This window comes from Dipodomys spectabilis, unplaced genomic scaffold, assembly GCF_019054845.1.
Source record: "Dipodomys spectabilis isolate Male_0828 unplaced genomic scaffold, ASM1905484v1 ptg000297l, whole genome shotgun sequence".
In the NCBI taxonomy this organism is placed as follows: domain Eukaryota; kingdom Metazoa; phylum Chordata; class Mammalia; order Rodentia; family Heteromyidae; genus Dipodomys; species Dipodomys spectabilis.
This window is the reverse complement of record NW_024870974.1, coordinates 3,152,100-3,179,222: the sequence shown is the minus strand read 5'-3', so window position 1 is coordinate 3,179,222 and position 27,123 is coordinate 3,152,100. Positions and strand designations below refer to the sequence as shown.

At 42.8% G+C, this 27,123-nt stretch overlaps 1 protein-coding gene across 1 annotated transcript in view; it reads right to left on the bottom strand.

Moving 5' to 3' along the window:
* The window catches only part of Papss1 (3'-phosphoadenosine 5'-phosphosulfate synthase 1), a 65,700-nt gene extending 38,913 nt beyond the window's left edge, over window positions 1-26,787 (bottom strand). Inside the window, exons 1-5 of the mRNA XM_042701729.1 lie at window positions 26,646-26,787; window positions 12,435-12,549; window positions 9,334-9,569; window positions 4,781-4,919; window positions 220-338 (exon numbers count right to left, since the gene is read on the bottom strand). Coding sequence (XP_042557663.1) covers window positions 220-338; window positions 4,781-4,919; window positions 9,334-9,569; window positions 12,435-12,549; window positions 26,646-26,714 — 678 coding nt within the window. The 5' untranslated portion in view covers window positions 26,715-26,787. The remainder of the gene's footprint in view (window positions 1-219; window positions 339-4,780; window positions 4,920-9,333; window positions 9,570-12,434; window positions 12,550-26,645) is intronic.
* Window positions 26,788-27,123: the final 336 nt, after the last annotated feature.

The window sequence follows — 27,123 nt, the reverse complement described above, 5'->3', positions numbered from 1 at the left end:
TTTTTTTTTTTTGGGTCCCTGAACTCTGGGCCTGGGCACTGTCCCTCAGCTCTTCAGCTCAAGGCTAGCGCTCTACCACTTGAGCCACAGCGCCACTTCTGGCTTTTTGCTTATGTGGTGCTGAGAATCGAACCCAGGGCCTCAGGCATGCAAGGCAAGCGCTCTACCACTGAGCCAACTTCCCAGCCCCTCTGATTAGTTTCTTTTGCATTCCCTTACCCGTTCCTGTAGAAGCTCCACAACTTGCTGGACACAATCATTTACATCACAGGAATCTGTCTTCAGCACCAACTCAGGGGCTTCAGGCTTTTCATATTCAGAATCAATCCCAGTGAAACCTTTAGAAAGTACCAGATGATATTGGGAGAGGGGAGGGAGATTAACATTTCTTCAGTGCAAATCCATGTTGAAATTACCATCTGTGCTCCCTTCTCAGCTACAGCGTTATGAAAGTGACACTTCTTTCTTAGGAGATGATTTCAATTAAACTTGTATTTCTTCTTTAAGCACACACAGACAGTTCTCACTACTCACTGTAGGGACAGCCAATAAAGTTGCCACAAAACTAAATCAGTGAACACTGAATCATTGCTCTTCAGCAAGTCACAAGGTTAGATTCCTGCCAGACTCTGGCCACAACATGTTGGTCAACCAACCAATTCAATGCCTAAATTGTTAGTGACATAAGGAATGAATACCAGTGGAATGAATTCCACAGGAATACAGGCCTAGACCTAAGCCCTGTGCATACAATCAAACCTGACAAGGTTCAGTGGAGAAACTGATACGCAGGTCTATAAAAGCTTAAGTCAATCTGTCCATTATACTCACAAGGACTATATCTGTGGCCAAACCAAAGCTCTGCAGGTTTCTGTGATCATGTAAGCCATGCTGAATCAAGACAATTTAACAGTACTATTACTTAAATCATAAATAAGAGGCTACTACATCACCAAATAGATTCCACAATTGGATGTGACCAATGTAAGTATTAGCCTCTCTTTAGAATTTCCCAACTACATATTACCATGTAATCATTGAGAAAGGAACGAACAAAATGGGCTCACTGAGCCAAGATAGGTTATTCCTGTCTGACTCCCCTCACCAACAACACACCAGCATTAGTTATTCAATGCCTGTCTGCCTTAAAGAGCCTAGGTCACTCTTAGGTAAGAACGCTCAACAAAAATTCAAAACCACTGTTGTTAGGCACCAATAACAAAAGAGTTCAAAAACAGATACTTACTTCATTTTTTTTTCTATTTCAGATTTCTAAGCACCATTGAAGTTCTGAAAGCAAACTTTAAAAAAAACTGCATTACCAAGATTCCTGGTTGTGCTCACAAATATACAGAAAACAATAACTGGGAAGAAATGTCTAGTTAGAACACCAGCCGAGCAGCTGTGTAGCTAAACAATGCAAGGCAAGTGCTCTACCACTGAGCCACCTTCCCAGCCCAAGCTATACACTGCAATGGCCAGGTCCCACTCTCACAATTCCACCAGTCTCAGACAGAGCTTGGTCACTGAATTACACAAGTTCCCAAGGCAACATCAATATATCTCAGAGCCAGAGAAGCCCTTGATTAGAAGAGCTGGCTTTAACATTACAGAAATCCACAACTTCTCCTCCTAGCCAAGTAATCCCACAGGTAATTATGACAAATGCATGCTGTGAGAAAAAAAACACTTATATTCAAGTATATAATTATAACTACTTGAGCAGTAATCATGATATTAGAATAGCGTACGTTTATACTGTCCAGTAAATGGTATATGCAGGTCTATAAAACCTAGAGGTCCAATAATCTATGTAATCCTGTCCTTTTTTTTTTTTTTTGCCAGTCCTGGGGCTTGAACTCAGAGCCTGAGCACTGTCCCTGAGCTTCTTCTGCTCAAGGCTAGCACTCTACAACTTGAGCCACAGCACCACTTTGAGCTTTTTCTGTTTATGTGGTAGTGAGGAATTGAACCCAGGGCTTCATGCATACTAGACAAGCACCCTACCACTAAGCCACATTCCCAGCCCGCCTTTCTATTCTTAAGTGGCTGCCACCACAGCATTTTATGAAGACTTGTTAAACACCATTCTGACAAGTAAATTAGTGTGTGTGTGTGTGTGTGTGTGTGTGTGTGTGTGCGCGCGCGCGCGCTGCTCCTGAGACTTGAGCTCAGGGCCTGGGTGCTGAACTTTTTTGCTCAAGGCTAGCATTCTGCCACTTGAGCCATAGCTCCATTTCTGTCTTTTCAGAAGTTAATTGGAGATAACAATCTTGTGGACTTTCCTACCCACGCTGGCTTCAAACTGCAATCCTCAGATGTCAGCTTCCTGAATACTAACTAGGATTACAGTCATGAATCACCAGCACCCAGGTATAAATGATTTTTTGAAGTAAACAACTCTAATAGGCAACACATACTTGTAATTCTAGTTCTCAGAAGGCAACGACAAGATGATCCTGAGTTTGAAGCTAGCCTGGACTACTTGATAAAACCTATCTCAACAATTCACGAATAAATAACAAAACAAATAACACTATAGTCTATTCTCATGTATTGGTTTCATTTATTAATTTTCCAAGTAAACCAATATGTGAGAATAAGCACACACATGTGCACACCCCCCACACACACATACACTCCTTAATAGCAAGGTATCAATGTGTATTCTGAGGAATATACCCAACACTTGGAAAAGTAAAAGGAGAGTAGACAAACATAAACCTGCTCCCAGCAACAGGATACAAACCAGAGTGACTCAGAGATCTTTTGGATTTGGTCTTATCCATCTCTGCCTCTTATCCCCAAATAATACCTTGCTAATAAAAAAAATCCCTGCTATATGTGCTTAACATCCTTTCTCCTGCCTCCCTTTTCATCTGTCCAATGAGCATTTACTATGTCAGTGATAGGTATGCTTTGGGCCATACTGTGGCTAAGTAGTTTGTTTTGTTTTAGGGCCTGTCCTAGGGCTTGAACTCAGGGCCTACGTGCTGTCCCTGTGCTTCTTTTTGTTCAAAACTAGTGTCCTACCACTTGAGTCAGAAGTCCACTTCTGGCTTTGGGGAGGGTAATTAATTAAGAGTCTCATGTGCTTTCCTTCCAGGTCTAGCTTCACACCACCGTCCTCAGATCTCAGCCTCCTAGGTACTTTGTTTGTTTGGTTTTTTTTTTTGGTCCAGTCGTGAGGCCTGAACTCTGGGCCTGTACGCTGTCCCTCAGCTCTTCAGCTCAAGGCTAGCACTCTACCACGTGAGCCACAGCGCCACTTCTGGTTTTTTTCTTTTTGCTTATGTGGTGCTGAGGAATCGAACCCAGGGCCTCATGCATGCAAGGCAAGCACTGTACCACTGAGCCACCTTCCCAACCCACCTCCTAGGTACTTAAGATTACAGGTGTGAGCCATTAACACCTTCTACAGTGACTAAATTTTCAAGATACAAAAATGTTCAATATTGTGTCCATACGCTCAAGTTAGCTTATTCCAGCTAGCAAGATAAATCTACCCAACCTTACCAATACACACTTACAAAAAGGATCATAACACTAAAGTAAGTGAAAAGTCTTAATGTGAGGACCCTGAACATACCATATGCTTCTCTGTGCCAGTTGTTTACAAAACAAAAAACAAAAAAACAAAACCCTGCAATGGAAAGTCACCATCATGATCACCATAATCCATCTCTCTCCCTCTGTCTTAAACTGTTCCAGTCGGAGAGTCTGTTCTTTCCAAGTGCCAGCCTGTTGGGGGAAAGGAACTACAAGAGCTGAACCTCAAGGCGGCATGGAAGGACATCAGTCTCGCCCACAAACCTACACGTCAACACAGAAAGAACACGCCTCAACTGCTGAAGTGCTCCCAGATCTAATCACAGAAGAACCCAGATTAACAAGCACTTTCAGGGCTAGAAATGGAATGCACAGAGTACCCAGGGCCTGCTCAGATGGTCACAGGCCATCTTACCCCCTGGTGGGAAGTTTAAGAAAAGTGATCTTCATGAATCAATCATCCCTAAACAGTGCTCACTGAGTGATCTGTCTTGAATCTTTAAATGTCAGCATGCTCTCTGCTTCCAGTAAATAAGTAACAGAGCTAAATTTCTCCTTCAATGTCTTGTATTCATCACGGTTGATACTCGGCAAGTGCACCATTAAAACCGAAGGAGGAGGGAATCTGTAATATATTGATTCACAGTCCCACACAGAAGAATTAGAGGCCCATCCCAAATGCTATGATATAAATAAGGAAAGAACCTTATCCTTGTCAGCTTATAGTTTAGGTATTTTTCCTAATCATTATGGGACTTCCTATACTTTCATGACAATAAAGATTGTAAAGGCGCTAATAGCTGTTAATCCAATGCTAGAAACTACCTAATACCAGGAAGGATTTCACTATCTCTTACGGGCCCCACTCTGATTTATAAGCAAGGTCCCAATATAACCAATAACACTGAGCCTAAGAGAACACTGTAATAACATCCATTGTCTCTCAAGTGTCATGTAAACACTTCCAATCTCTAGAAAAGATAAGTCTGCCCTGTACGCAAAAAGACCAAACATCAGCAGGGTGCAGGTGGCTCACAACTATAATTCTAACTACTCAGAAGGCTGAGATGTGAGGATCCCACTTTGAAGCCAGTTGGGGAAGGAAAGTCTGTGAGACCCTTAAGCTGACCAAAAAGTCAGCTGTGACTGAAGTCATAGAGTACAAACCTGAGCCAAAATCTCAAATGTCTTACTAAAACACAGAGAAAACTAGGAAGAAATTATTGCTTGCCTTTAATTTCTCCTGCTCGGGCCTTTTTGTAGAGTCCCTTGACATCTCTCTGTTCACAAACATGCAGAGGAGCATCAACAAACACTTCAAAGAAAGGTAGACTTGCACCTTCGTGGATTTGCCTTGCATTGTTGCGATCCTGAAAAAGAGGAGATTTGAATAGAAACAAAAGAAAAAGAAAAACAGTAAAAATGTGATCGCACAAACTGGAACCGCCACATTCATATCTAAGAAAAGAAGACTGTACCGCTGATAGTGAAAACATACCAAGCTAAAAGTTAATTTATATTTTAAAAATAAATTGAAATGAATAAAGAAATCCAAGATGTTAATAATAATCACTCTTCATAATAAGTTTAACAGGCATAATGCTGAATAAAGTAAACATGAAACAGTGGCTGTGCCATGAAAACTATCAGCTAAATTCTTTCCTTCTTTTTTCCTTCTCTGGACAGTACTAGAGTATGAACACAGAGCGTCCGACTTGCAGGTGCTCTAGCACTTGAGCCATGTCATCAGCCCCTTTTGCTTTAGTAATTTTCCAACAGGGCCTTGTGGCTTTGTGCTCAGCTTCAGACTATGATTCTTCTACCTGTGCCTCCCACCTTGTTGAGATTACAGACCTGTCTACCATACATGGTCCAGCTGCTATAATGGGGTCTTGTTTTTTTGCCCCAAATGGTCTCCAACCACAATCTTGGTTATTTCCACTTCCAGAGTGACTGGGATTACAGGTATGTGCTGCCATATCCAGCATTTTCACCTAAATTCTATGGAAACCTGAGCCAAGGTTCAGCTAGAATGCAAATGACATCTGGCCTCTCTTCAATACGATGTTCAGACTCAGCTGGCATAAAAGCAACTTCATTGGGGAGGTGGGGAGGAAAGGGATAGTAGGAGAAAAACAAAGGAGGAGGAAACAATGCTCAATAGGAAATATACTCATTACCTTACTCATGTAACTCTAACCCCTCTGTACAGTATCTTTACAATAAAAAACAAAGAGAAAAAAGAAAAGAAAAAAAGCAACTTCACACAACCACACACACACACACACACACAAACACACACACACAATCCTAGTTTATTTCCTTGCCACATACAAGCCCCCATAGCCATGTCTCCTATCTAGCACAACCCAAACTTAATTTTCCTGCACAACTCTTAAATCTAACTCTTCATCACTTTGTCTAAAATACCTCCACCCCCATCCCGAGACCCACTCTCCTTTGAAAGTCAACCCCCTCTTCTGGTCTCTACTAGTTCAGCCCAGAGGATATCACTCACCTTGCTGTTCTCAAATGCAAGCTGTTCCTCCATACTCTCTACACCAAAGCACAGCCAGTATTTTTCAAAGCTGGTCTGTGCCTACGTCCCCTATTCTTGTTTCCAATGGAGTTCAGGTTAGCTTCGGCCACCTTCCTCATAGACGCCCTGACAAACCATGCCTACTTACCATTCTTCCTATTTCAAAAGAGAAAAATCCCCAGGCATGAAAGCTCTCAGTCAACTCCATGCAAATTCTATCTGCAGACGAAGAATCTCACTCTCTGTGCCACTCGATCTTTCACATCATCTAAATCACAAGCCCTCTCCAGGCTTCCTACAGGACCTCATTCAACCCCTTCTCTCCACTTCATCTGAAATGTTCAGCCTTATCCCTTTCCACTGGCTCTTGCTCCTGAAAATATCAAGTCATGCTCCTCCACTCAAAACAAATGAATTCAACTAATAATGTGGTGCATACCAGTAATCCCAGAACTCAGAGAGCAGAAGCAGAAAGGGTAGCCTGGACTACATAGCAAGTACCTATCTCAAACACACTCAAACACACACATACACACACACACACACACACACACACACACACACACCCCTAATGTTATTTTTTTAAGCTTCCCTTTACCATAGGTATCTTTCAGTGCTTAAAAGTCTAGAATTCCTGCTGTGTTTCACAGCATTATCCCCACAGACTCCTCTAATGTGACTTCACATCATTCCTGCTCCCCCTACTTGACCCAGTTCATAATACTGGTGTCACTTCAGCTTTGTCAGAGCCCTCTGCTCACCTTAGGTGCACTTCTGCATGCCCTGTATTAACTGGTTCAATGCAGACTTTATCAAGGATTTCAGCAAGCCCTAATTACAGTCCAAACCTCATGCTTAGGCCTTTTACAGATGCAGTTCCACACTATGAAAACAAGGAATGCCAAACGGCAGATCATTGTGTACTTTTAGATACCCAAGACCCATCTGACATATCTCCAAATAAGGCCTTAGTGACTTCCACTTTCTGAGCCCCACATGAATGCCCAGAAGGTACAAGAACATCACTGTTATGTTACCTTGCAACACATTCACATCCAGGGATTCAGGAACCTAAACAACTCTCATTCTGCTTATTTATTTCCTTTGTTACACTTTAAACTGATAATATATTGACACTGATCCCAAGGTTTCAAGAAAACAAAAAGTAGTCTCCAGGAAACTTTGTAGGACTACTGCTTTGGTTCAATTAAATGAACTTGTATAAGTTATTTTTAGCTCCAGGACAATTATTATTGTTGTTATTATAGTTTGTTTCTGTGCCAGTCTTGGGGCTTGAATTCAGGGCCTGAGGGCTATACTTAAGCTTTTGTGCTTAAGGCTAGCATTCTATCAATTAGAGCCACAGCTCTACTTCTAGCTTTTTGGTGGTTACCTGGAGATTAAGTCTCATAGACTTTCCTACCTGGGCTGGCTTTGAGCCATAATCTTCAGATCTCAGACTCCGGAGTAGCTAGGATTACAGGCATGAGCCAGAAGTGCCCAGTTCAATTTTTATTTTAAAAATGACATCTCTATAACCATCAAAATGTGTCTGCTACTGTGCTAGAAATGTGCTATTATTTATTGTAATATTAAATACTTATCACAAAATAGATCCTGTGCTTGGCTTTGCAAAGATAACTCAACTTCTCAGAGCAGCCCTGTAAGGTAGAAATCACCTGAGCTGAGGAAGCTAAGCCAGAGCTGACAACTTAGCCTATTTGTGTCCAGCTCCAAAACCTCTACTTGAACCACTGTGTGTTTGATATATGAGCTTCCTTACAAAATAGTCAGTTGTTTAACAGACACCAACCACTGCCAGGAACTGGAGTGGTATCTAGATTACAAAGATAAATAAGACAGAATGATAATATAGAAAAAACTGAGATCTGAAGGCAGCGCAGCACAATGGATAAAGTGTGGTCATAAAGACAGTGCCTGAGTACAAGTTCTCATATGAGTCAACCACGTATACGTGGGAACAAGTCACTCATGTGAGGATTTGCGACTGAACAATGAACGTCTTACTCTCCTCCCATCTACCTTTCATACTGCAGGATGGGAATCAGGCATCAATTCACGTGAAGAGCTCTTCACCACACTTACCAGTACATAACGTTGGATAAATGATAGATATTAATTACATTGTTAGGTATCACTGCTAGTATGAGAAGCACCAACAAGTTGGGGTCTTATAAAATGGTGTGTCAAGGTACAAAAAGAGAAGGACCACACAGCCTGAGGGAGGAGGGGAGCTATTCAAGAGGAGAAATCCGTAACCTCAACAGAGTACATACAAAAACATAAACAGAAGTAAACGGATGCTGAGAAGGGAAGGGCAGAAGGAAGCAGGGTGCCTTCTTAGCAGAGGAGAAACAAATCCTGTGTTAAAAATCCACATGACTTTCTTCAGAGAAATACAAAAAGTGATCTGATATTGCTGTGGTCTTTAAAATAAGAGAAAGCATTGATAAGAGCTGATCAAAGAACTATGAGGGGCTGGGAATACGGCTTAATGGTAGAGTTCTTGCCTAGCATGCACAAAGGCCTGGGTTCAATTCCCCACTGCCACATAAACACAAAAAGCTAGAAATGGCACTGTGGCTCAAGTGTTAAAGTGCTAGCCTTGAGCAAAAACAACCTCAGGGACAGTGCTCAGGCCCTGAGTTCAAGCCTTAGGACAGGGGGAAAAAAAAAAAACTATGAGGGAAGAAGTCCTGAAAGACATTTGGACTTTCCCTGGTGTCTGACACCTGCCAAATATTCCCACTAGGTTGACTGAACTGAAAAGTCAGGCTGGCATTGACTTGAATTCAACAACTTGCCTATCTTTTGAATTCCTTTACAGCAGGTTTTAGCAAAACTGGATTTACTTTAAAAATTACAGCATAACCAGGCACCTGTGGCACATGTTTATAATCCTAGCTACTCAGGAGGCTGAGATCTGAGGGGTTAAAGTTCAGAACCAGCCCAAGTAGACAAATCTATGAGACTCTTATCTCCAATTAAACAGCAAAAAGCTGGAATTAGAGGGATGGCTCAACTGGTATAACATTAGCCAATACTGGCACACACACACACACACACACACACACACACACACACATAACAACACATAAGTTTCAGGTTATTTGGATATATGTGGGGGAAAAGGATTTAGCCACACACTCATGTCATATTATGTGCTTTGCTTACTACTGCATTTTTGATCAATGAAATCAGAACAGATTGTCCCAAACACATACCTGAGTGTAAGGTGATATAAAACTTGTGATACACACTAAGCCAGCATCTGCAAAGAGCTTAGCAACTTCTGCAATGCGCCGAACGTTCTCTTCTCTGTCTTCAGGACTAAAGCCAAGATTTTTATTGAGACCTTGACGAATATTGTCACCATCCAAAGTGTAGCATGGAATGCCATGGCAAACCAAGTACTCTTCCAGGGCCATGCTCACGGTAGTCTTCCCCGCCCCAGACAAGCCTACATTAAACAGCCAGACAGTGTCCATGTGGAAAGTTAGAAAGACAGCTATTTAGTAATGAAGACTTAATATAACAAGCTCCATCATACTCATTATATTCATATTATTATATATGAAAACTATCTAAAGTTTATATATAATAACTTATTGATATTCATGCCCAAAGGTATCCTAGCCCTCACTGTAAAACTTCAAAAGGGGTCTTACTATCAGACATTCACTTGGTTGTCTTATTAACATTATTCTAAAGCTACATACCAATTTTTATTAATACTCAAATTATATTTAATGAAGGGAGAGAAACAAAGGATAAAAGTAAATGAAATTATGGAGTTACTTCCTTATTCCAAGACAGTCACCCCCTCACAGACCACCATGATAAAAGGACCCATTTATAATGCTATAACCTTAAAAGAACATCCTCATTTCCACACTCCTATACCAGTGGTGATTATTCATTAAACAACAACAAATAGGGAAGAGCTGATGCGTGCACTAATGCTTTGCCAGCTTATTGAGTTCTTAGGAGAATTTATGGCCACAGAAGTTACAAGGTAAGAGACAAAATACTAAAGCTTCCTGTATCAATGCTCTTAAAGAAGTCAAGGTAGCAAAGAAGGCTAACTGAAGACGAAATATAGAAGATGGGTACATTGAGAGTAGAATAGCAGCTGCTGTACACAGTACATATTTATTTAATGGATTGTACTTCCCAAAGATGCTTAGAGCCAAATATCTACTTCTATGAACTCTTCAACAATGTGACTCATTTTCTGGTGACATCGCCCAAGTATTAGATCACTTGCCTAGTAAGTATAAGGCCGTGGGTTCAATATTCACAAGAAGAGAGAGAGAGAGAGAGAGAGAGAGAGAGAGAGAGAGAGAAGGAAGGAAGGAAGGAAAGAGAGAGAGAAAGAGAGAGAAGAAAAAAACACAATCTAAAACCCCACTCTTGAATCTGGGCTAACTGAATGAAAGCTATAGCCCCCCCAAAAAGTAATGAAATAGTGATGTGTAACTTGCAGGACTGGAAAGCTATGGGGCTTCCCTGTAGTCCTTTTATTTGGGAGATGACAGCTACTAAATTCTCTGAGGCCACAATGCCAGAGAGATGATAAGTATGTGCTTCAGCTTATGGTGTCAGCCATCTCAAGACTTATAGAAAGAAGTATCAGTTAAGGCAAATCTATCACTGAACAGATAAGACCCCCACAACAAACCCACATACATGTGGAGACCTGATATACAACAGCTGACACTATATATCAAAGAAAGGATACTCTAATCAATACATACATTTGAGAGAACTGATCCATCTAGATGGCAGCAGGTAGATAACAGATAATAGATAACTCCATACCACAGACAAAAATCAACTACAGGTGATAGCATCAATGAGAAAGGCAAAACTTCTAAAGTAGAGAAAAAAAGAATACTCAGGCATCAAATGGAAAAACAAAGTGTCTAAAGAGAATAGAAAAATCTAACTAGCCTCATACTACTTCATAACCACATTAAATCCCAAAAGAAAATGAAATACTGTATTAAAAATTCCAAGACAGAGAAAGTATGTCACCCAGTCAAGCTGTGCAAAAGATAACCAGAGGTTATAAAATATAAAAACTGAGAGAATTCAGATCCTAACAGAGGATCATCTTGAAGACTATTTACCAAGGAAATGCAAGCTCTTATATCTTTATTCTAATTAAGGGATCCTTAGTTACCAAGCCCTAATAAAAGAACTGGCTGTGGCTACTGAATATTGAATCAAGTTAGTTATCTAACTAAAAGGTAGAGAGAGATTTGTTACAAGAGAATGCATATAAGCGTTACAAACCTGAACAATAAAAAAGCAACAATTTAACAATTTAGGTAAGACTTAAGAAGGAAAGGTAAGGAGAATGTGAGACTGCTATGGAAGTGAAACATGCAACTTAAGAAAAAAATTTCTGACCATCAAACAAAGTTTCCAGGACTAATAAATCCAGAGCTGACACAGACACTGGAAAGGGGACTCTCTCCCACACTGTGTGGTAAACTGGATACAATTTTAGTAGGAAGTGTATCAAGATCTACTACAGTTTTAAATACAATTCTTACATGTGAAAGGATTCATCATTTCTAAGCTACTTCAAAAACTGGAATCAATTTATCTTCTTATCATCCTGCCACAGCTAAGCCCAAAGGGAGATGTTTAGAAAAACCAACACAGGAAAAAAATCAGAGAGACTAAAGCAAAAGCTGAAAGATACACACTGATTCTATGAACTTCCTATCCCTCATTCTTTCTCTTCAAATAGTTTACACTGTTAGCATCTTGAAACAGAGTCTGGGTCTTTTTTTGGGGGGGGGGAGGAGGGGTCCGGTCGTGGAGCCTGAACTCTGGGCCTGGGCGCTGTCCCTCAGCTCTTCAGCTCAAGGCTAGTGCTCTACCACTGGAGCCACAGTACCACTTCCAGCTTCTTTTCTTTTTGCTTATGTGGTGCTAGGGAATCGAATCCAGGGCCTCATGCATGCAAGGCAAGCGCTCTACCACTGAGCCACCTTCCCAGCCCAAAAGTCTGGGTCTTATTTGCACTCAAAAGTTTAGAGAATTTAATGCAGTAACTACTAACTGGTAGCTTTAAAATGAATTCTGGCCTTTCCCTTCTACTTCATTTAATATTATTCCTATAAGAACAACAAGAATTACATCTAACTGTACTGTAATTACAGTATATTAATTATGTATTGTCCTTGCAAGAAGAAAGTTCATATTTAAATGTGCTTACAAATATTGGGTTTGTTTTTGGTTTTTTGTTTGTTTTGTTTGGGGAACTTTAGGGGTAATTTTCGTTGTTTTTTTTTTCCTCTCTTGACCTTACCTGTTAGCCAAACTGTGCAACCACGAAAGCCACCTCTGGTCCCTACCACCTGACCTCTTTTGTTCCTGCTGACATGGTGGGCTTGATAGGTGACATTAGTTGCCCTCTGCATCCCCTGGGAAAAAGAAAAAGGAAAGGAAGGAAAGAAAAAAGAGGAAAATTGTGGTTCACTTGAGTCCTTCAAAAGGCAAATACAAACTCCTTACCAACATATAGTTAAACATACTCAAAGAAGGGTGAGAGATAAAACAGATGATCTCTGTCTTCTTTAGAGTACAGCCATGTTTAGTAGTTTACATGCACCACATAATTTAATACTCACAGGTACTCTTACCATTATGTTTTACAAATGAAGAGGTCAAACCTGAGAAAAGTTAATTGCCCAAGACTATATAACTAATGGGTGGTGGACTCCAGTGCCTATTCCTTTCATACATTCATTCATTCACTCTTTCAAGCAGTACATACTGAGAGGCCCAACTAGTATGCTAAGTGAACAAAGATCTTCACTCTCAAATGAGCTTACCATCTATCAGAAGAAAATGCAAATCAATAAAACTCATTTATAATATCCAACAGTAGTAAGTGCACTGTGTGAGGGCTGTAGATGTGGCTCAAGTGGCAGAACATCTGCCTAGCAAGTATAAGGTCCTGGGTTCAAAACCCCAATGCTGCCACAAAACAAAAGAGAAGGAAAAGGAAGGAAAAAAAGAGGGAAAAGGAAGAGAAAGAAAAGATAGAGAAAGGGAAGGGGGGAAGGAGAAAGGAGGGGGAAAAGAAGACAAGGAGAAAGGATGTACACTGTGTAAAAAATAAAACAGCGTTAAGAGAGGAGAGATAGAAGATGAATGCCTCTTTAAATACGGTATCAAGAAAGACACCTGTTGGCAAGCAGAAAAGGCCAGAGAAGGTGATGTTAGGGAAATGAACCCTAAGATATGTATTCAAATGTTTTTTTTTCTTTCATGCGATTGTTTCTAACACATTTATAAGATTATTTCTTTGTTGCTTTGTATGTCCCTCCCCCACAGTATAACCCCTGCTTTCACTGTATTTCACGTCGGTATAATTTGTGGAAGGGAAGGGGAAAAACAAATCATTTTAAATAGGGATACAGGTGGACTCATTGCAACAATGAGATGTACAAGTCGTTATGTCGAAAACTGAACTTTACAACTTTGGTGTGGGGGGGGAGGTTTGGGTGGGGGAGCGGGGAGAGGAAGGGATGGGAAGGGGAAATAAAGGAGGAGGCTACAATGCTTGATAAGAAATGTACTCATCTTGCCCATGTAATTGTAACCCCTCTGTACAGTGTTTTCACAATAATAAATAAATAAAAAAGATACCTGTTGGGCTGGGAAGGTGGCTCAGTGGTAGAGCGCTTGCCTTGCACGCATGAGGCCCTGGGTTCGATTCCTCAGCACCACATAAACAAAAAGAAAAAAAGCCAGAAGTGGCGCTGTGGCTCAAGTGGTAGAGCGCTAGCCTTGAGCTGAAGAGCTGAGGGACAGCGCCCAGGCCCAGAGTTCAGGCCCCACACCGGACCCCCCCCCCCAAAAAAAGAAAGACACCTGTGGCTGGGTGCTGGTGGATGTAATCCTAGATACTCAAGAGGCTAAGATATGAGATCACAGCTCAAAGCCAGCATGGACAAGAGAGTCTTTGAGACTTGACCACCAAAAAGCTAGAAGTACAGCTGTGGCTCAAGTGGTAATCCACTAGCCTCGAGAAAAAACAAAACAAAACAAAAAAAGATCAGGAACACCCAAGCCCTGAGTTCAAGCTCCAGAACCAGCACACAAAAAAAGAAAAAGGAAGAGTCCTGAGAAGGTGGTAGAGGAGGAGCCTTCTGAGTGGGCTGAGGGAGGGATACACGCATGAAATACATAAAATAACTCTTTCTGCAATGAAAAAGAAAGTGAAACGCACTGCTTATAGCTTGATGTTCTCCTCAATAGCTTCTCCTATTAAAAAAAGTATAACACTGTTACATAAGACTTTCCTCCAAAGAAAATATACAAATGGCCAATAATGGCATTAAATGATATTCAGTATCATTATCCATCAGGGAAGTGTAGATCAAAGCAGCAAAGCCACAATGAAGTACCACTTCCCACCAGCAGTATAGTTCTAATAGTAAACAAGACCAGTAATAAGTACAATATAGTTTCTATTGTACAAAACTACAAAACTACAAAATGGCCGGGTGCCAGTGGCTCACGCCCATAATCCTAGCTACTCAGGAGGCTGAAATATGAGGATCATAGTTCAAAGCCAGCCCAGGCAGTAAAGTCCATGAGACTCTTATCTCCAATAAACCAGAAAACTGAAAGTGGCTCTGTGGCTCAAGTGGTAGCCTTGAGCTGAAGAGCTGAGGGACAGCACCCAAACCCAGAGTTCAAACCCCGTGACCAACAAAAAAAAAGAAAAGAAGAAGAAAAGAAAAAAATACAAAATGGAATTTCTTCACATTGGAGGAATTAGAATCTCTTCAGTACATGTAGGGGAAACTAGAATCCTCAAACGCTTGTGGGAAAATAAATTAGTACAACCACTTGGGAAAACAGCAGTTCCTTAAAATGTTAATCACAGAACTACTACATGGCCAAATGACTATCCCACTTAGTGATATGTATTCACAAAATATAAAATCATTATCTTGATACTGGTAGCTCACACCTGTAGTCCTAGCTACTTGGGAGTCTGAGAACTAGAGAAACATGGTAAGCAAAAGATCCCTTCCCAATCAATTGTTGAGCATAGTAGCCTTGGCTACCTCAAGTTATGTGGGATGCTAAGATCAGAAGATCTGATTCCAGGTCAGCCCAGGCAAGAAAGTCTACAAGACTCCATCATAACAGAGGAAAACTGGATATGGTAGTACACGTCTACAATCCCAGCCACAACAAACTTTCTAGGCAGACCTTGGTTTAGGCACAAACCTGAGCAGGAAGCAAGAGTCTATTTTATAAACATCTAGCAAAACAGCAGGGCTGGAGGCATGGTTCAAGTGGTAGAATGCCAACTACCAAGTACAAAACCCTGAGCTCAAACCCCAATGAAGAAAACAAAAGGCCAGAAAAACATATTACCACATAAACTTATTTAGATGTACCCATTCACAAACATCAAGAAGTAGAAATAATTGAATTGTCAACTAGTGTTATGTCTCTTTAGTTTTTTTCAAATTTCCTCTTGTTTAATGTTGGTGTCTACACACTGAAAAGTAGGGACTTACTGAAATAAGTCTGACTGAATTTCTCAGAATGATTTTGTCTGGGAAACCACTTCACCAGTCAAGCAATTTGGATCTGGCAAGCCACTTGGCACTGTCTGTGGATAGGCCTGCTGCTAGAATCCTTGAATAGGCTGGTTTGGAACTTGGGGTAAGCCTAGAGTCTGGAACCATGGTAACATGTCTGGCCTACCTACACAAGTTGTCCTGGTAACAGAACAGGCCTGGAGCTTCAGCTTGAAAGGGCTAACCAGGAGCTAAGATGGGCTGAGTACTTGGGCCCACTTAGGCTAGTCCAGTGCCCAAAGCCATTGTGGTCAGTTTGGCAGTGTAGTAAGCCTGGAGTCTAGAGACACAAGGTCCTGGTTGATGTTGGGACAGGGCTTGCTGGCAGGCCTGGCTAGTGCTGGGTCTCACTGGCCTATAGGCCCAGTGTTAGGATCTGAGGCAAAGTTTAATGTTCACTTCCCCCTCCCCTCTGTCTCAAGCACGTAGAATCAACCTCTTTAATTTCTCTCTCCCTCTCTCTTCCCCTCTCCCTCTTCCCCTCTCTCTTTGTCTCTCCCTCCCACCCACCCCCTCTCTCAGGCTGGCCTGGGATTAGAGGAAGGGGAGAGAAGGTGTAAGTAATAGAAAAACCATCTCTTGTCTTCCACCTTCTTAAATGCATCTTTCCTTATTTCTTTTCTTTTTTTTTTGGGGGGGGGGGAGTCCAGTCGTGGGGCCTGAACTCTGGGCCTGGGCGCTGTCCCTCAGCTCTTCAGCTCAAGGCTAGCGCTCTACCACTTGAGCCACAGCGCCACTTCCGGCTTTTTTTTCTTTTTGCTTATGTGGTGCTGGGGAATCGAACCCAGGGCCTCAGGCATGCAAGGCAAGCGCTCTACCACTGAGCCACCTTCCCAGCCCATGCATCTTTCCTTATTTCTGTGCCATATCCAGGTGCTGCAATATCTCACCTGGTTTCCCAACTCTTGTGAAAATACTTCTCTGTGATCACTGTTCAGTTCATACTTCCACAAGAGGAAAAGCACTAGAAAACTCCTACTGTGCAAGTTTGCCGATGTCCACCAAGAGTCAGTAGATTTTTTTTTAAGTTTTTCATTTCCATCTATATCTTCAACTTCTTTGGGGTCCGGTCGTGGGGACTGAACTCTGGGCCTGGGCGCTGTCCCTCAGCTCTTCAGCTCAAGGCTAGCCCTCTACCACTTTAGTCACAGCGCCACTTCCGGCTTTTTTTTTCTTTTTTCTTTTTTCTTATTTTTTTTTCGTATGTGGTGCTGAGGAATCTAACCCAGGGCCTCAAGCATGCAAGGCAAGCACTCTACCACTGAGCCACCTTCCCAGCCCCTATATCTTCAACTTTTATATCTACTCTTTTCTAAAAGTGGTCTACTTCTGATAGTACCTGAAGTTAAGGCTCTCTTCCACACTTCTCTCTTGTCCATCTCAGTTTTTCTATCACTCATGCCCTGGGGTAGAAAAATCATCTAGGCCCAAAGGAACAAATCTGGCAGTGTTTCTAATAGGTACACCACACAAGCCAAGCCTTTTCTGTAGAGTTAATAGTTATTTGTGAAAGGCTGGGAACTTTCTGGTAACTCATATCCATAATCCTAGCTACTCAGGAGGCTGAGATTGAAAGATTGTAATTCAAAGCATGAAGGTCTGTGATATTCTTTATCTCCAATTAATCACCAATTATCAAAAAGTCCAAAGTGGAGCTGTGACTCAAGTGGTACAGTACTAGCCTTGCATAAAAAAAAAGCATCTTCACCCTGAGTTCAAGCCCCAGGACCAGCATACACACACACACACACATACACACACACACACACGAAATTAATAACAAAAATAATCATTACTTGTGAAAAATTATAACGAGAAACTAGACCCATTTCTCTTCAATAAACTGATGAAGCAAATGAATCAAATCAGCTGTGCATTTGCAAGAACTTAAACAAACCTCAGGTTCCAGACACAGACTCTTGCGAAGCAGAATTCTCTCTAGCTTTAACTCTCAACCTCGTAGGCTGAGGCAAAGGAGCTAGGTCTCTGCTGGAAGGTAAGGAGGCTGCCACACTAGTTTTGCTGTCTAAACTGGCAGAACCTGTTTCACTGGCTCATTCTGTTTTGGAATGCATCCAGATTCTTCTGCTCTTGGGCAAGAGGAAACCTGTATCTAATACATCTTAATTTGTTTGGGCCCTATAAATTATTTTTCGCTCCTTTTTTTATTAAATTAAACTAGGAGAGATAAAATTATCTGATGAGCTATAAATTGCTGAGATTTATGGATAAGAGAAAAACACAAGTAATTCAATCACTAGAAAGAATGCACCTTAGTTGTTCTTGCTACTACACTGAAAAAGATTGCAACAGAAAACAAGAAGAATTTTTGTTTATTTGTATCTTTTTTTTCACAGTTCAAAGCAAATGAGGGATGACATTGTCCAAGAAGAAATATATTCTTTATCACATCTTTACACATGTAACTGAAACCCCTCTGTACATCACCTGTATAATAATGCAAGATCTTTTAAATAACAAAAGCAAATGAACCAAATAAACAGCTGCATTTCAAGGCAAGTGGTTGAAGGAAAGCACAAGACCTCAGCAAAGCAAGGAAGTGAGTGAGGGGTAGAGGGAGGGACCCTTATACAAGGAGCCCTGGGATGAGAGGATACTATGAGGTGCAAAGCAGAGACCAGACAAACCTGGCTCCTTAGGCTAGCGCATCTCCATGTTGCAAGGGAAAAAGTATTTGGAAGAGTCCAGCGGATGCCACCACCACATGTGTCAACAATCCTAGCCACAGGAGCGCTCCACTGCATCTCAGTCTTGAAGCCCCATCTGGCGTCTCCACAATGCCTCTGTTTTAGAAAATGAACTCGTATTGTCTGCCACCTCCCCTTTCTCCACAGCTACTAGAGCTTGACGCCATCTTGAAAATGGAGCCACCAGTCGAGTCCATTCTGCTCTAGGGAACAGAGATCACTATGTAACACCAGCACTACTCTCACACAAATGACTGCGATCTCACTAACACAACTTGGCTCAGCGGTGCAACGGTGGTCTAGCACATCCCCCTGAAGTGTCCTGTACAACATGGGACAAAGGGTCCACTGCAGCAGGGAGTGCTACCCTTGATACGTGAAGAATCAGGGATTCCATACCCTGAGGTCTAAGGCCCCATCCTCTGCCCATGGCCCCAGCCTCACACCGCTGCTACTAGCGCACACCACTGCAGGCCTGGAGGACGCATGCCTTCCGTCATCAACATTCCTGATGCCACAACTATCACTGCAGACAGGAGTATACCCTGAAAGGCGTGATGATATACCCGTCCAGCTCTGCCCCCAGACCAGTGCCAAAGGCCCAGCTGAAATCAGCATTCTGCATTTCCCTCCCTACATTTTCAAGCCATGAATTCCTGGCCATTTTGAGCCACTGAAAATCTACTCCACTACTATCTCCACAAACACCTGTAGTGTGAACCATCTCAACGTTCATAGACACCAGTGAGATGAGCTGTAGCTGAAGCACTGATACAGAAATTAGTCCTGTGCCCACACAAAACCAAAGCCAAGCCAGGTGCCGGTGGTTCACACCTGTAATCCTAGCTATCAGGAGGCTGAGATCTGAGGATCACAGTTCAAAGCCAGCCCGGGAAGGAAAGTCCATAAGACCCTTATCTCCAATAAACTACCAGAAAAACAGAATTGGCACTGTGGCTCAAGTGGTAGAATGCTAGCCTTGAACTGAAGAGCTCGGGGACAGCGCCCAAGCCCTGAGTTCAAGCCCCATAACCAAAAAAAAAAAAAAAAAAGCCAAAGCGCTATATCCAAAGAGCACCCTTCCACCATCTACAGAAAAAGTCTTTGCCCACAAAGATTATGTATATTTTATTTAAGGGACAAGAGCATGTGAAGACTTTGGTATCCAGAAAGGTCCTAGAATCAATTCCCATGGACTCTACAGCAACCATAATACAATTTCAAAACAATTCAGGAAGAAGCCTTTTCCATTTTGGTATTGATACCATATGGATAATGATTCATGCCAAATCAAGAAATGGTAAATGATAAGCTGGCTTTAAAGAGAAAATGCTAACTCAATTAGATTTTATTTTCAACTATTATTTTTATAGTTTGGACTTCAGTGATTTTTGTCTTCCTCCTTCTGACTCAAAGCAGAGGTTAGAACAAGGTTTCTCAACATCTGCATTAAAGGCTTCTGGAACCAAACAATTCTTGGTTTTAAGAGTTGTCTTATGCATTATAGGATGTTTAGCCTACCTTGGCCTTTACCTGATAGATGCCAAATGTAATAACCAAAACTGCCTTTCCAATCACCAACCATTTCTAAGGGTGGCAGAAACCTCACCTAGTTGAGAACCACTAAGCATAGAATCATTTCTCAAAATACAGTGTAAGATGCAGTCAGGTTGGGAAGATCACTGACACTTCAATGACCATGTGAAAGGGAGGCTCACATTGCTAGGAGTCCTTGCCAAAGTTAAAATTGACAAAACAGCCCCAAACTGAGAATCCAAAGTTCTTTCTCTCTTTGTCTCTGTCTCTCTGTCTCTCTCTGTTTCTGTCTGTCTCTGTCTCTCTCTGTCGCTGTCTGTCTTTCTCTCTGTGTCTCTGTCTCTCTCTGTCTCTCTCTCTCTGTCACACACACACACACACACACACACACACACACACACTCCTCCATCTTTCTCTCGAATTTTCTCATCCTGGAAAGAAAGCAAAAATGCAAGAATGTACAAATGCATAGATAAAGTATTTTTTAAAATGGCAGCCATTGGGGGCTGGGAAGGTGGTTCAGTGGTAGAGTGCTTGCCTTGCATGCATAAGGCCCTGGGTTTGATTCCTCAGCACCACATAAGCAGAAAAAGCCAGAACTGGTGCTGTAGCTCAAGTGGTAGAGCGCTAGCCTTGAGCTGAAGAGCTGATGGACAGCGCGCAGGCCCAGAGTTCAGGCCCCACGACTGGCAACAACAACAACAAAAAAAAAAAATGGTAGCCACCCCAAAGTAACCTTTAATCTACACTGTCCAACAGAACTGAAAGGTTGGTATGCTCTACACTGTCCTGCCCAATTCCTGGGGTCTCATTAACCACACTGGTAGAGCTTGAGATGTGGTTAGTACAACTAGAAAACTGAATTTTTTTCTAAATTTTAGTTGCCACATGTGAATAGTGGCTACCATACTGGAAAAACATTGCTCCCATCTTCTTCTAAGGTATTAGTCAGCTTTCCATGACTATCACAAAATACCTGAGATAACCAACTAAAGAAGAGGAGGAAAGGTTTTGTGGAATGGTTTGGGTTTGGGTTGTTAATGTTTTGGAAGTCTCCGTCCATGATTGCTTTGCACAGGTTTGGGCCTGTGGCAAGACAGACCTAGCAAGGAGTATTTAGGAGAGCAAGCTAACTCAATCACTACATGGCAGCTAGAAATTAGAGTTTGGAAGGGTCCAACATTTCAATAATCCCTTGAAGGACCTACCCCCACTGATGGGACCCATCTCTTAAAGATTCTACCACTTCTCAAGGGGGCCACAGGCTGGGGATCAAGAATCTAGTACATGTGCCTTTGGGGACAACAGTACAAACCACAGCATGAGTCAACACACCAGGCATATTCTTCTGTAGAACTGAGCTTTCCCTTTCTTTGGGAAGTGTGTGTGTGTGTGTGTGTGTGTGTGTGTGTGTGTGTGTGTACACGTTTAAAGATCATCTCCTAGCTTCTAGGGTAAGAAGATCAATACCTGCCCCTGATCACAGCCCAGCCAATGCTCTGTGTTCTACCTCTGCACTCCATTGCATTTTGTGTCATCTCAGTCTTGCCCACACTCCAGAATGGGCTAGTGGCCTTCTATGAAAGAGAACTAAACATGTAAAAGAACAAATCGGTCGGGAAAAGGAAGGAAGATTGGTAATAGGAAGTTTTCTCCATCATGTATTTGCTTATTAACTCTCCAAGTAGAATGCAGAATCCATAAGAGCAGGACCTTTTTGTCTTTCACTACACCCACAGCAAGTGGAAAAAGCACATACAAAGCAGCTTTTAAATAGGTGGCTAATTAGTAATAATTACAGGAATATTACTTGTGTGCTAGAACCATGATGCTTTCAATATACTGACTTATTAAACCCCCTGTGACTCTATGAGGTATGCAATAGTTAGCTTCACTATGTTTCATAATCCCTATTATGAATGCTCATTATTGCAAATAAGAATATGGAAGCACAAAGGACTTCAGGGAATATGCCCAAGGTGACCTAAATGAATAAGTGGAAAACTACAATCTAAATCCTACCACATACACAGTTTATCCCCTTACTGAAGCCAAGTTCTAAGATATTAAGTTATCTGAGGATTTTTACAATCCAAAGCACCCAACCTATCCAACAGTCTGTCCTCCATCACCGTTCTGTCCTAGCTCAGCATAGACATAAAACATCTAGAGTGAAATACGATTACACATACACGATAATAGCAGAGTGGGCAACATAATGCAGCAGTGGACAAGCAATTCAACCCATGAATGTGTGACATGAATGTGTGAATGTGTGACTAAGACAGCCACGTGTTTCACAAAGTTGAGGTAAAATAGCTCAAGGCTCTGAAGATTTAGGCCCCTGATAAATAGTTATAGGCCTCTCTAAAACCTGGGAAGGGCAGCTGGGCTGAATGTTCAGAGAGGTAAGGCAGACCCTGGATAGTGAAACACCGCATGCTTCAGAATGCCATGCCAGTTTGAAGCCTATTTGGTGGAACATTTGGACCTAGTTCCCCCACAAAAGTAGTCCAAGAAGGCCTTCAGCTCAACATGATTCTGCAGAATGGATGAAGGACACCTGAGTTACCACTGATTCGCTCAAAATTTCCCCAGCCCAGCAAACAGCACCACCAGCACCAAACAGTTGAAACCTGGTCCCACTGGAGAATAATTCAATTCAATTCAATAGAATGATATCCATTGTCAGACTGGATCCAAGGATGTTCTAATGTTCTAATGTTCTAATGACTCTTGATTTTGCCTTACTATCCATATATGTGTGTTTGTGTGTATGTACACATATATGCATATATATGTATGACTATTAAAGCCTTATGTATATGGAGATACGAGTTTTACATCTGTCCAACTGAACAGGAAGCTTTTCCCAGTGCCATAGAAGCACTACATTCTCCTACCTCTTGCCATTATTTCCCATAATTCCTTGATCTGCTCCTTAACAACAGATAGCATCCAAAGCTTAGAATTTGGTCCTGCGTTAATTCGCTTTATAGTCTCTAATTCAAATTTCACCACCAAGTCTTTACTTCCAGCTTCAACCTGACTCACATCTCTCCACTGTGGTGTCTTCTGTACTTACTAAATAGTTGAAATTTAGCTAATCTTAGCTAAGATGTGTGGTGAAAATTCTCCTGCTTTTAAGTACAAAAAAAAGGAAATAGCTTGATAATAATCTTATAAGCATTAAAAGTAGTATTGGTCTTATATTTGTATTTTTTTAAATGTTGATATTCTGGGAAAGAGCAAGGGAAGGGGTGACAATGTCCAAAAAAGAAATGTATTCTTTACCTGGCTTACGTAACCATAACCCCTCTGTCCATCACCTTTATAATAACAATTTTTTAAAGAAATGCTTATATTCAAATGACAGTATTTTGGCCAAATAAAATGTGTTATTTTACCACCTTCTTGTTATTTTTTAATGTGGGTTCTAGAAAATTTTGAGTTGCCTATGTGGCTGATTTTTTTTTTCTTTGTCGGTCCTGGGGCCTGAACTCTGGGCCTGGGCACTGTCCCTCAGCTCTTCAGCTCAAGATTAGCACTGTACCACTTGAGCCACAGCACCACTTCTGGCTTTTTCTGCTTATGTACTGCTGAGGAATCGAACCCAGGAACTCATGCATGCTAGGCAGGCATTCTACCACTGAGCCACTTTCCTAGCCCCGTGGCTGATATTTCTACTAGACACCATCTCTCTATATCTACTATCTCGACTAAGACTGTCCCTCAAAGGCACCAGGCTTTGGTTTTTTTACCAATTGAAATAGATGGAGATAATAGTATCAGTAACTTTTCATTTTCCACTATCCTTGTGATGGTATCATTCCCATTTTATAAATAGCAGGCTTATAAAATACAGAGAGAATTCAAGTGACAATCATATTAAAACAATGGAGCACAGATTAGAGTCCAGGCAGCGAGCTCCACAGTCCTCTTATTTCTGCTTTTGTTTTTGAGAAAGTCACGCTAAGGAACCTAGGCTGTCCTAAAACCCACAATCCTGCCTCAGTCTTCCAATTACAGGTATACATCATAAAACCCAGCCAGGACTCATGCTTTAAACCTGTCTCTTAGGATACATCCCTCAGAAAGCCACACATTTCCCATTTCCTGAGATCAAAACTTCAACATTGCTTTTCTTCTCTCCCTCCCATGCCCTGAACCTCTAGTCAGATCTTCTTGAAGAGTTTCAATTTATCTGCTCTCCTCCTCCTGCTTCCTCCTTAGCCTGCCTTTCACCTGCTCACACTGCATCTATCAACAAGAACACTTCATAGTGATATTGATCAAGAGGTATTATATTCATAAACTATTTTAAGGCAACTCCTTTGTACAACTGCTTAAAGACAATAAGTAAATAAATGAAACACTTTAAATAGTGCTCATGTGCCAGATATACTTCCTATCTATTTAACCCTTCCCTTCCTATAACCTTTTCCAGTCTCCAGGACTTCTGTGGCTCTAATGGTGTCTGCATTTCTTTGGTAAACTGGTCTTCCTGGATGACCAATTTTATCCTGTGATGGGAACAATAAAAGTATATGGCTTCTTCACACTTGGACCCATCGAGTGATTTAAGTATGTAAAAGGCAGGTGCTCTATTAAGGAGGCTCAGAAAATAAAGAATTCTGTCCCCATCACATCTCCGATAGAATCCTGTCTTAACTCTGCAGTGAAATATCCACATAACCCAGCTCCACCCTACCTACTCCACCTTATCTCCACTCCCTAACACAAACTCTCCATAGTAGTCAAACAAGTCTCTTCTCTCAAGTAAATAATTCTTACACGAGTTCCCAAGGGCCTCAAAATAGCTGAACTCTTCTCAATGCAATAAAACTGCCCATGTCATTCAGTGAGGTCCATAAAGAGCCAGCAGCCCAAAGTGATGATGCACACCTGTTAATCCCAGCACTAGGGAAGCAGGATTGAAGAGTACCAGAACAACCTGGGCTATAGAGAGATAACAAGTTTCAAAACATAGGGGGCCCCAGGGTATGATAATACTTGCCTTTAATCTCAGCTATTCAGGTAATGGAGGCAGCAGGAGGGAGTTTTGATGCCAGCTGGGCAAAAGTGAGAGACCCTTTTTGAAAAATAAACTAAAAGCAAAAGCATGTGACTGAAGTGATAGCCTGCTTGTGTGGAAAGGCTCTCAATTCCATCCCCCTGAGGGAGGAAAAAAGGTATTTATTAGAGAGCAAATGCCACTTGCTATTTACAATACAACAATAAGGCCATGGGCAACAAGAAGGCACACACTACATCCTACATTTTTTTATCTCCGTGTCTACAATAGTCCTCCACATACATTTTAATTTAGCAGGTGGCATGATAGTTAATGAGTTGTAGATAATGTAGATAAAAATTACCCTGCAAATACCCCAGTTTAGTCATCCGTATTTCCTCAAAGTAACAGGAGCAATACTGAGTTTGGGTTTCAAGGCAGTTGGCTTCACCACACTCAAATTTATGATCATCACTGCTCATTAAATAGAAAAAAATCCTGTGAAGGACACACTAAAGTGCACCCTTGATCAGGTGAGATTCAAAGCAGCATGACTTACTTGTTCACTCTACCCTGACTCTCAGGTGACTGGCACGGCTGGCAGCTGAACCCTGGCCAGGAGTCCACCTCTTCTCTCAAGGGGAAAGAAAAGTAGTGAAAACTCTTGATCATAGCAACACAATTGGTCAAGAAAATAATTCCCAAAGGACATGTGCCTGAAACTGCTTTTTTTTTTTTTTAATTCTTTGGCTCACTGTGGACAAGTGCTGATTTGCTAATACTGCATTCTTCAAGGTTCTGTCAGACTGGGAAATAAACATTTCCATCCAAAGCTAAAACAAGGGTCTTTCCAAAAAGTCCAAAGCGGGGCCTTCTCCCATTCAGGAGTTTATCATCTTAGCTTTCTCAGGAAGGAGGAATTCCTTCTGAAGACACAAGCCTTGGCCCACAACCCTAAGAGGTGAGTCGCTGCCAAACGTAATAAACCATTCGTCTTGCCACACTTACTGTCACCACCGATCAAGCCTTTAAAACTAAGCTTTTGGTTTTTGTTCTTTCTTGGTCAGACATTGCAGTTTCAAGCAGAGACACAAAGGGCCTCAGTGGAGGGCCCGTCTCCGCTCATGAATGGCCACATTGTGGAGTCCTCTCCCCCGGGCCCACTGAAACTCAGCCATGGAAAGCCGTGGATGGAGATCGACCCCAACCTGGGCCAGCCCCACCGGCAGAGCCAGGAGAAGCAGGGTCGTGCAGAGGGAAGGGCCCGGCCTCCGCCACCGCTGCAAACACCACGACCCCTCCACCCCCGCCCCCACCCCCGCCGGGGCCGCGGGGCGCCGGGACTCCGTGGGAACCGAGGCGCGGAGGGGGGGAAAGGGGGAGTTCTGCCCACGGACGAGGAAGGGGCGGCGCTGCAGGGCCCCGATCGAGACCCCCACCACACACACACACACACACCCCACGGCCGCTGCCGTCACGCCTCTGCGCCCCGCCACCACCCACCGTCCCCGCCAGGACACGACGCGGTCCCGGTGCCCACCCCCAGGAGGATGCCTGCCGAGGATGCAGGCGGAAAGCAACGGGCTTCCCCGGACCACCCCCTACTCCTCGCCCTCCGCCCCCCCCCCAACTCCCCGGCCGCCCTCGCTCACCCAGTTCTGCGCGTTCTGAGTCAAGTTGCTCAGCTTGACTTTCTTGCACAGGCTCCCGGGAATCTCCATAACCGCAGAGCGCGCGCGCGCGCGGACACCGGGGCTCTGCGCGCCCTCGGGGTAGCGGGAGGCAGGTCGGAGAGGCGGGGCGTGGCTGCAGGGCGGGGCCAAGCTGGCGGCGGCGCGCGCGCGCGCACGCCCTCGGGCTCGCGGCCCCACCCGCCCGAGTGCAGCTTCTGCACGCCCCTCAGTGGAGGAGGGCGGGCCAGAGGAACGGGGCCGAGCTGGAGGCGCGCGCACGCGCGCGCGGGCCTCAGAGACCTAGAAGATAGGTGGGTGGAGGCGACCTGAGCCAGGATCTGGGGGCGGAGCTTCAACGCCCACACCCTAGGGAGCGCGCACGCCGTCTCGGGCGTTGAGCATGCGCAGAGGGCGGGAGCGAGTTCCCGGGCTCGGCTGCCGGGGAAGGTGCACGCGC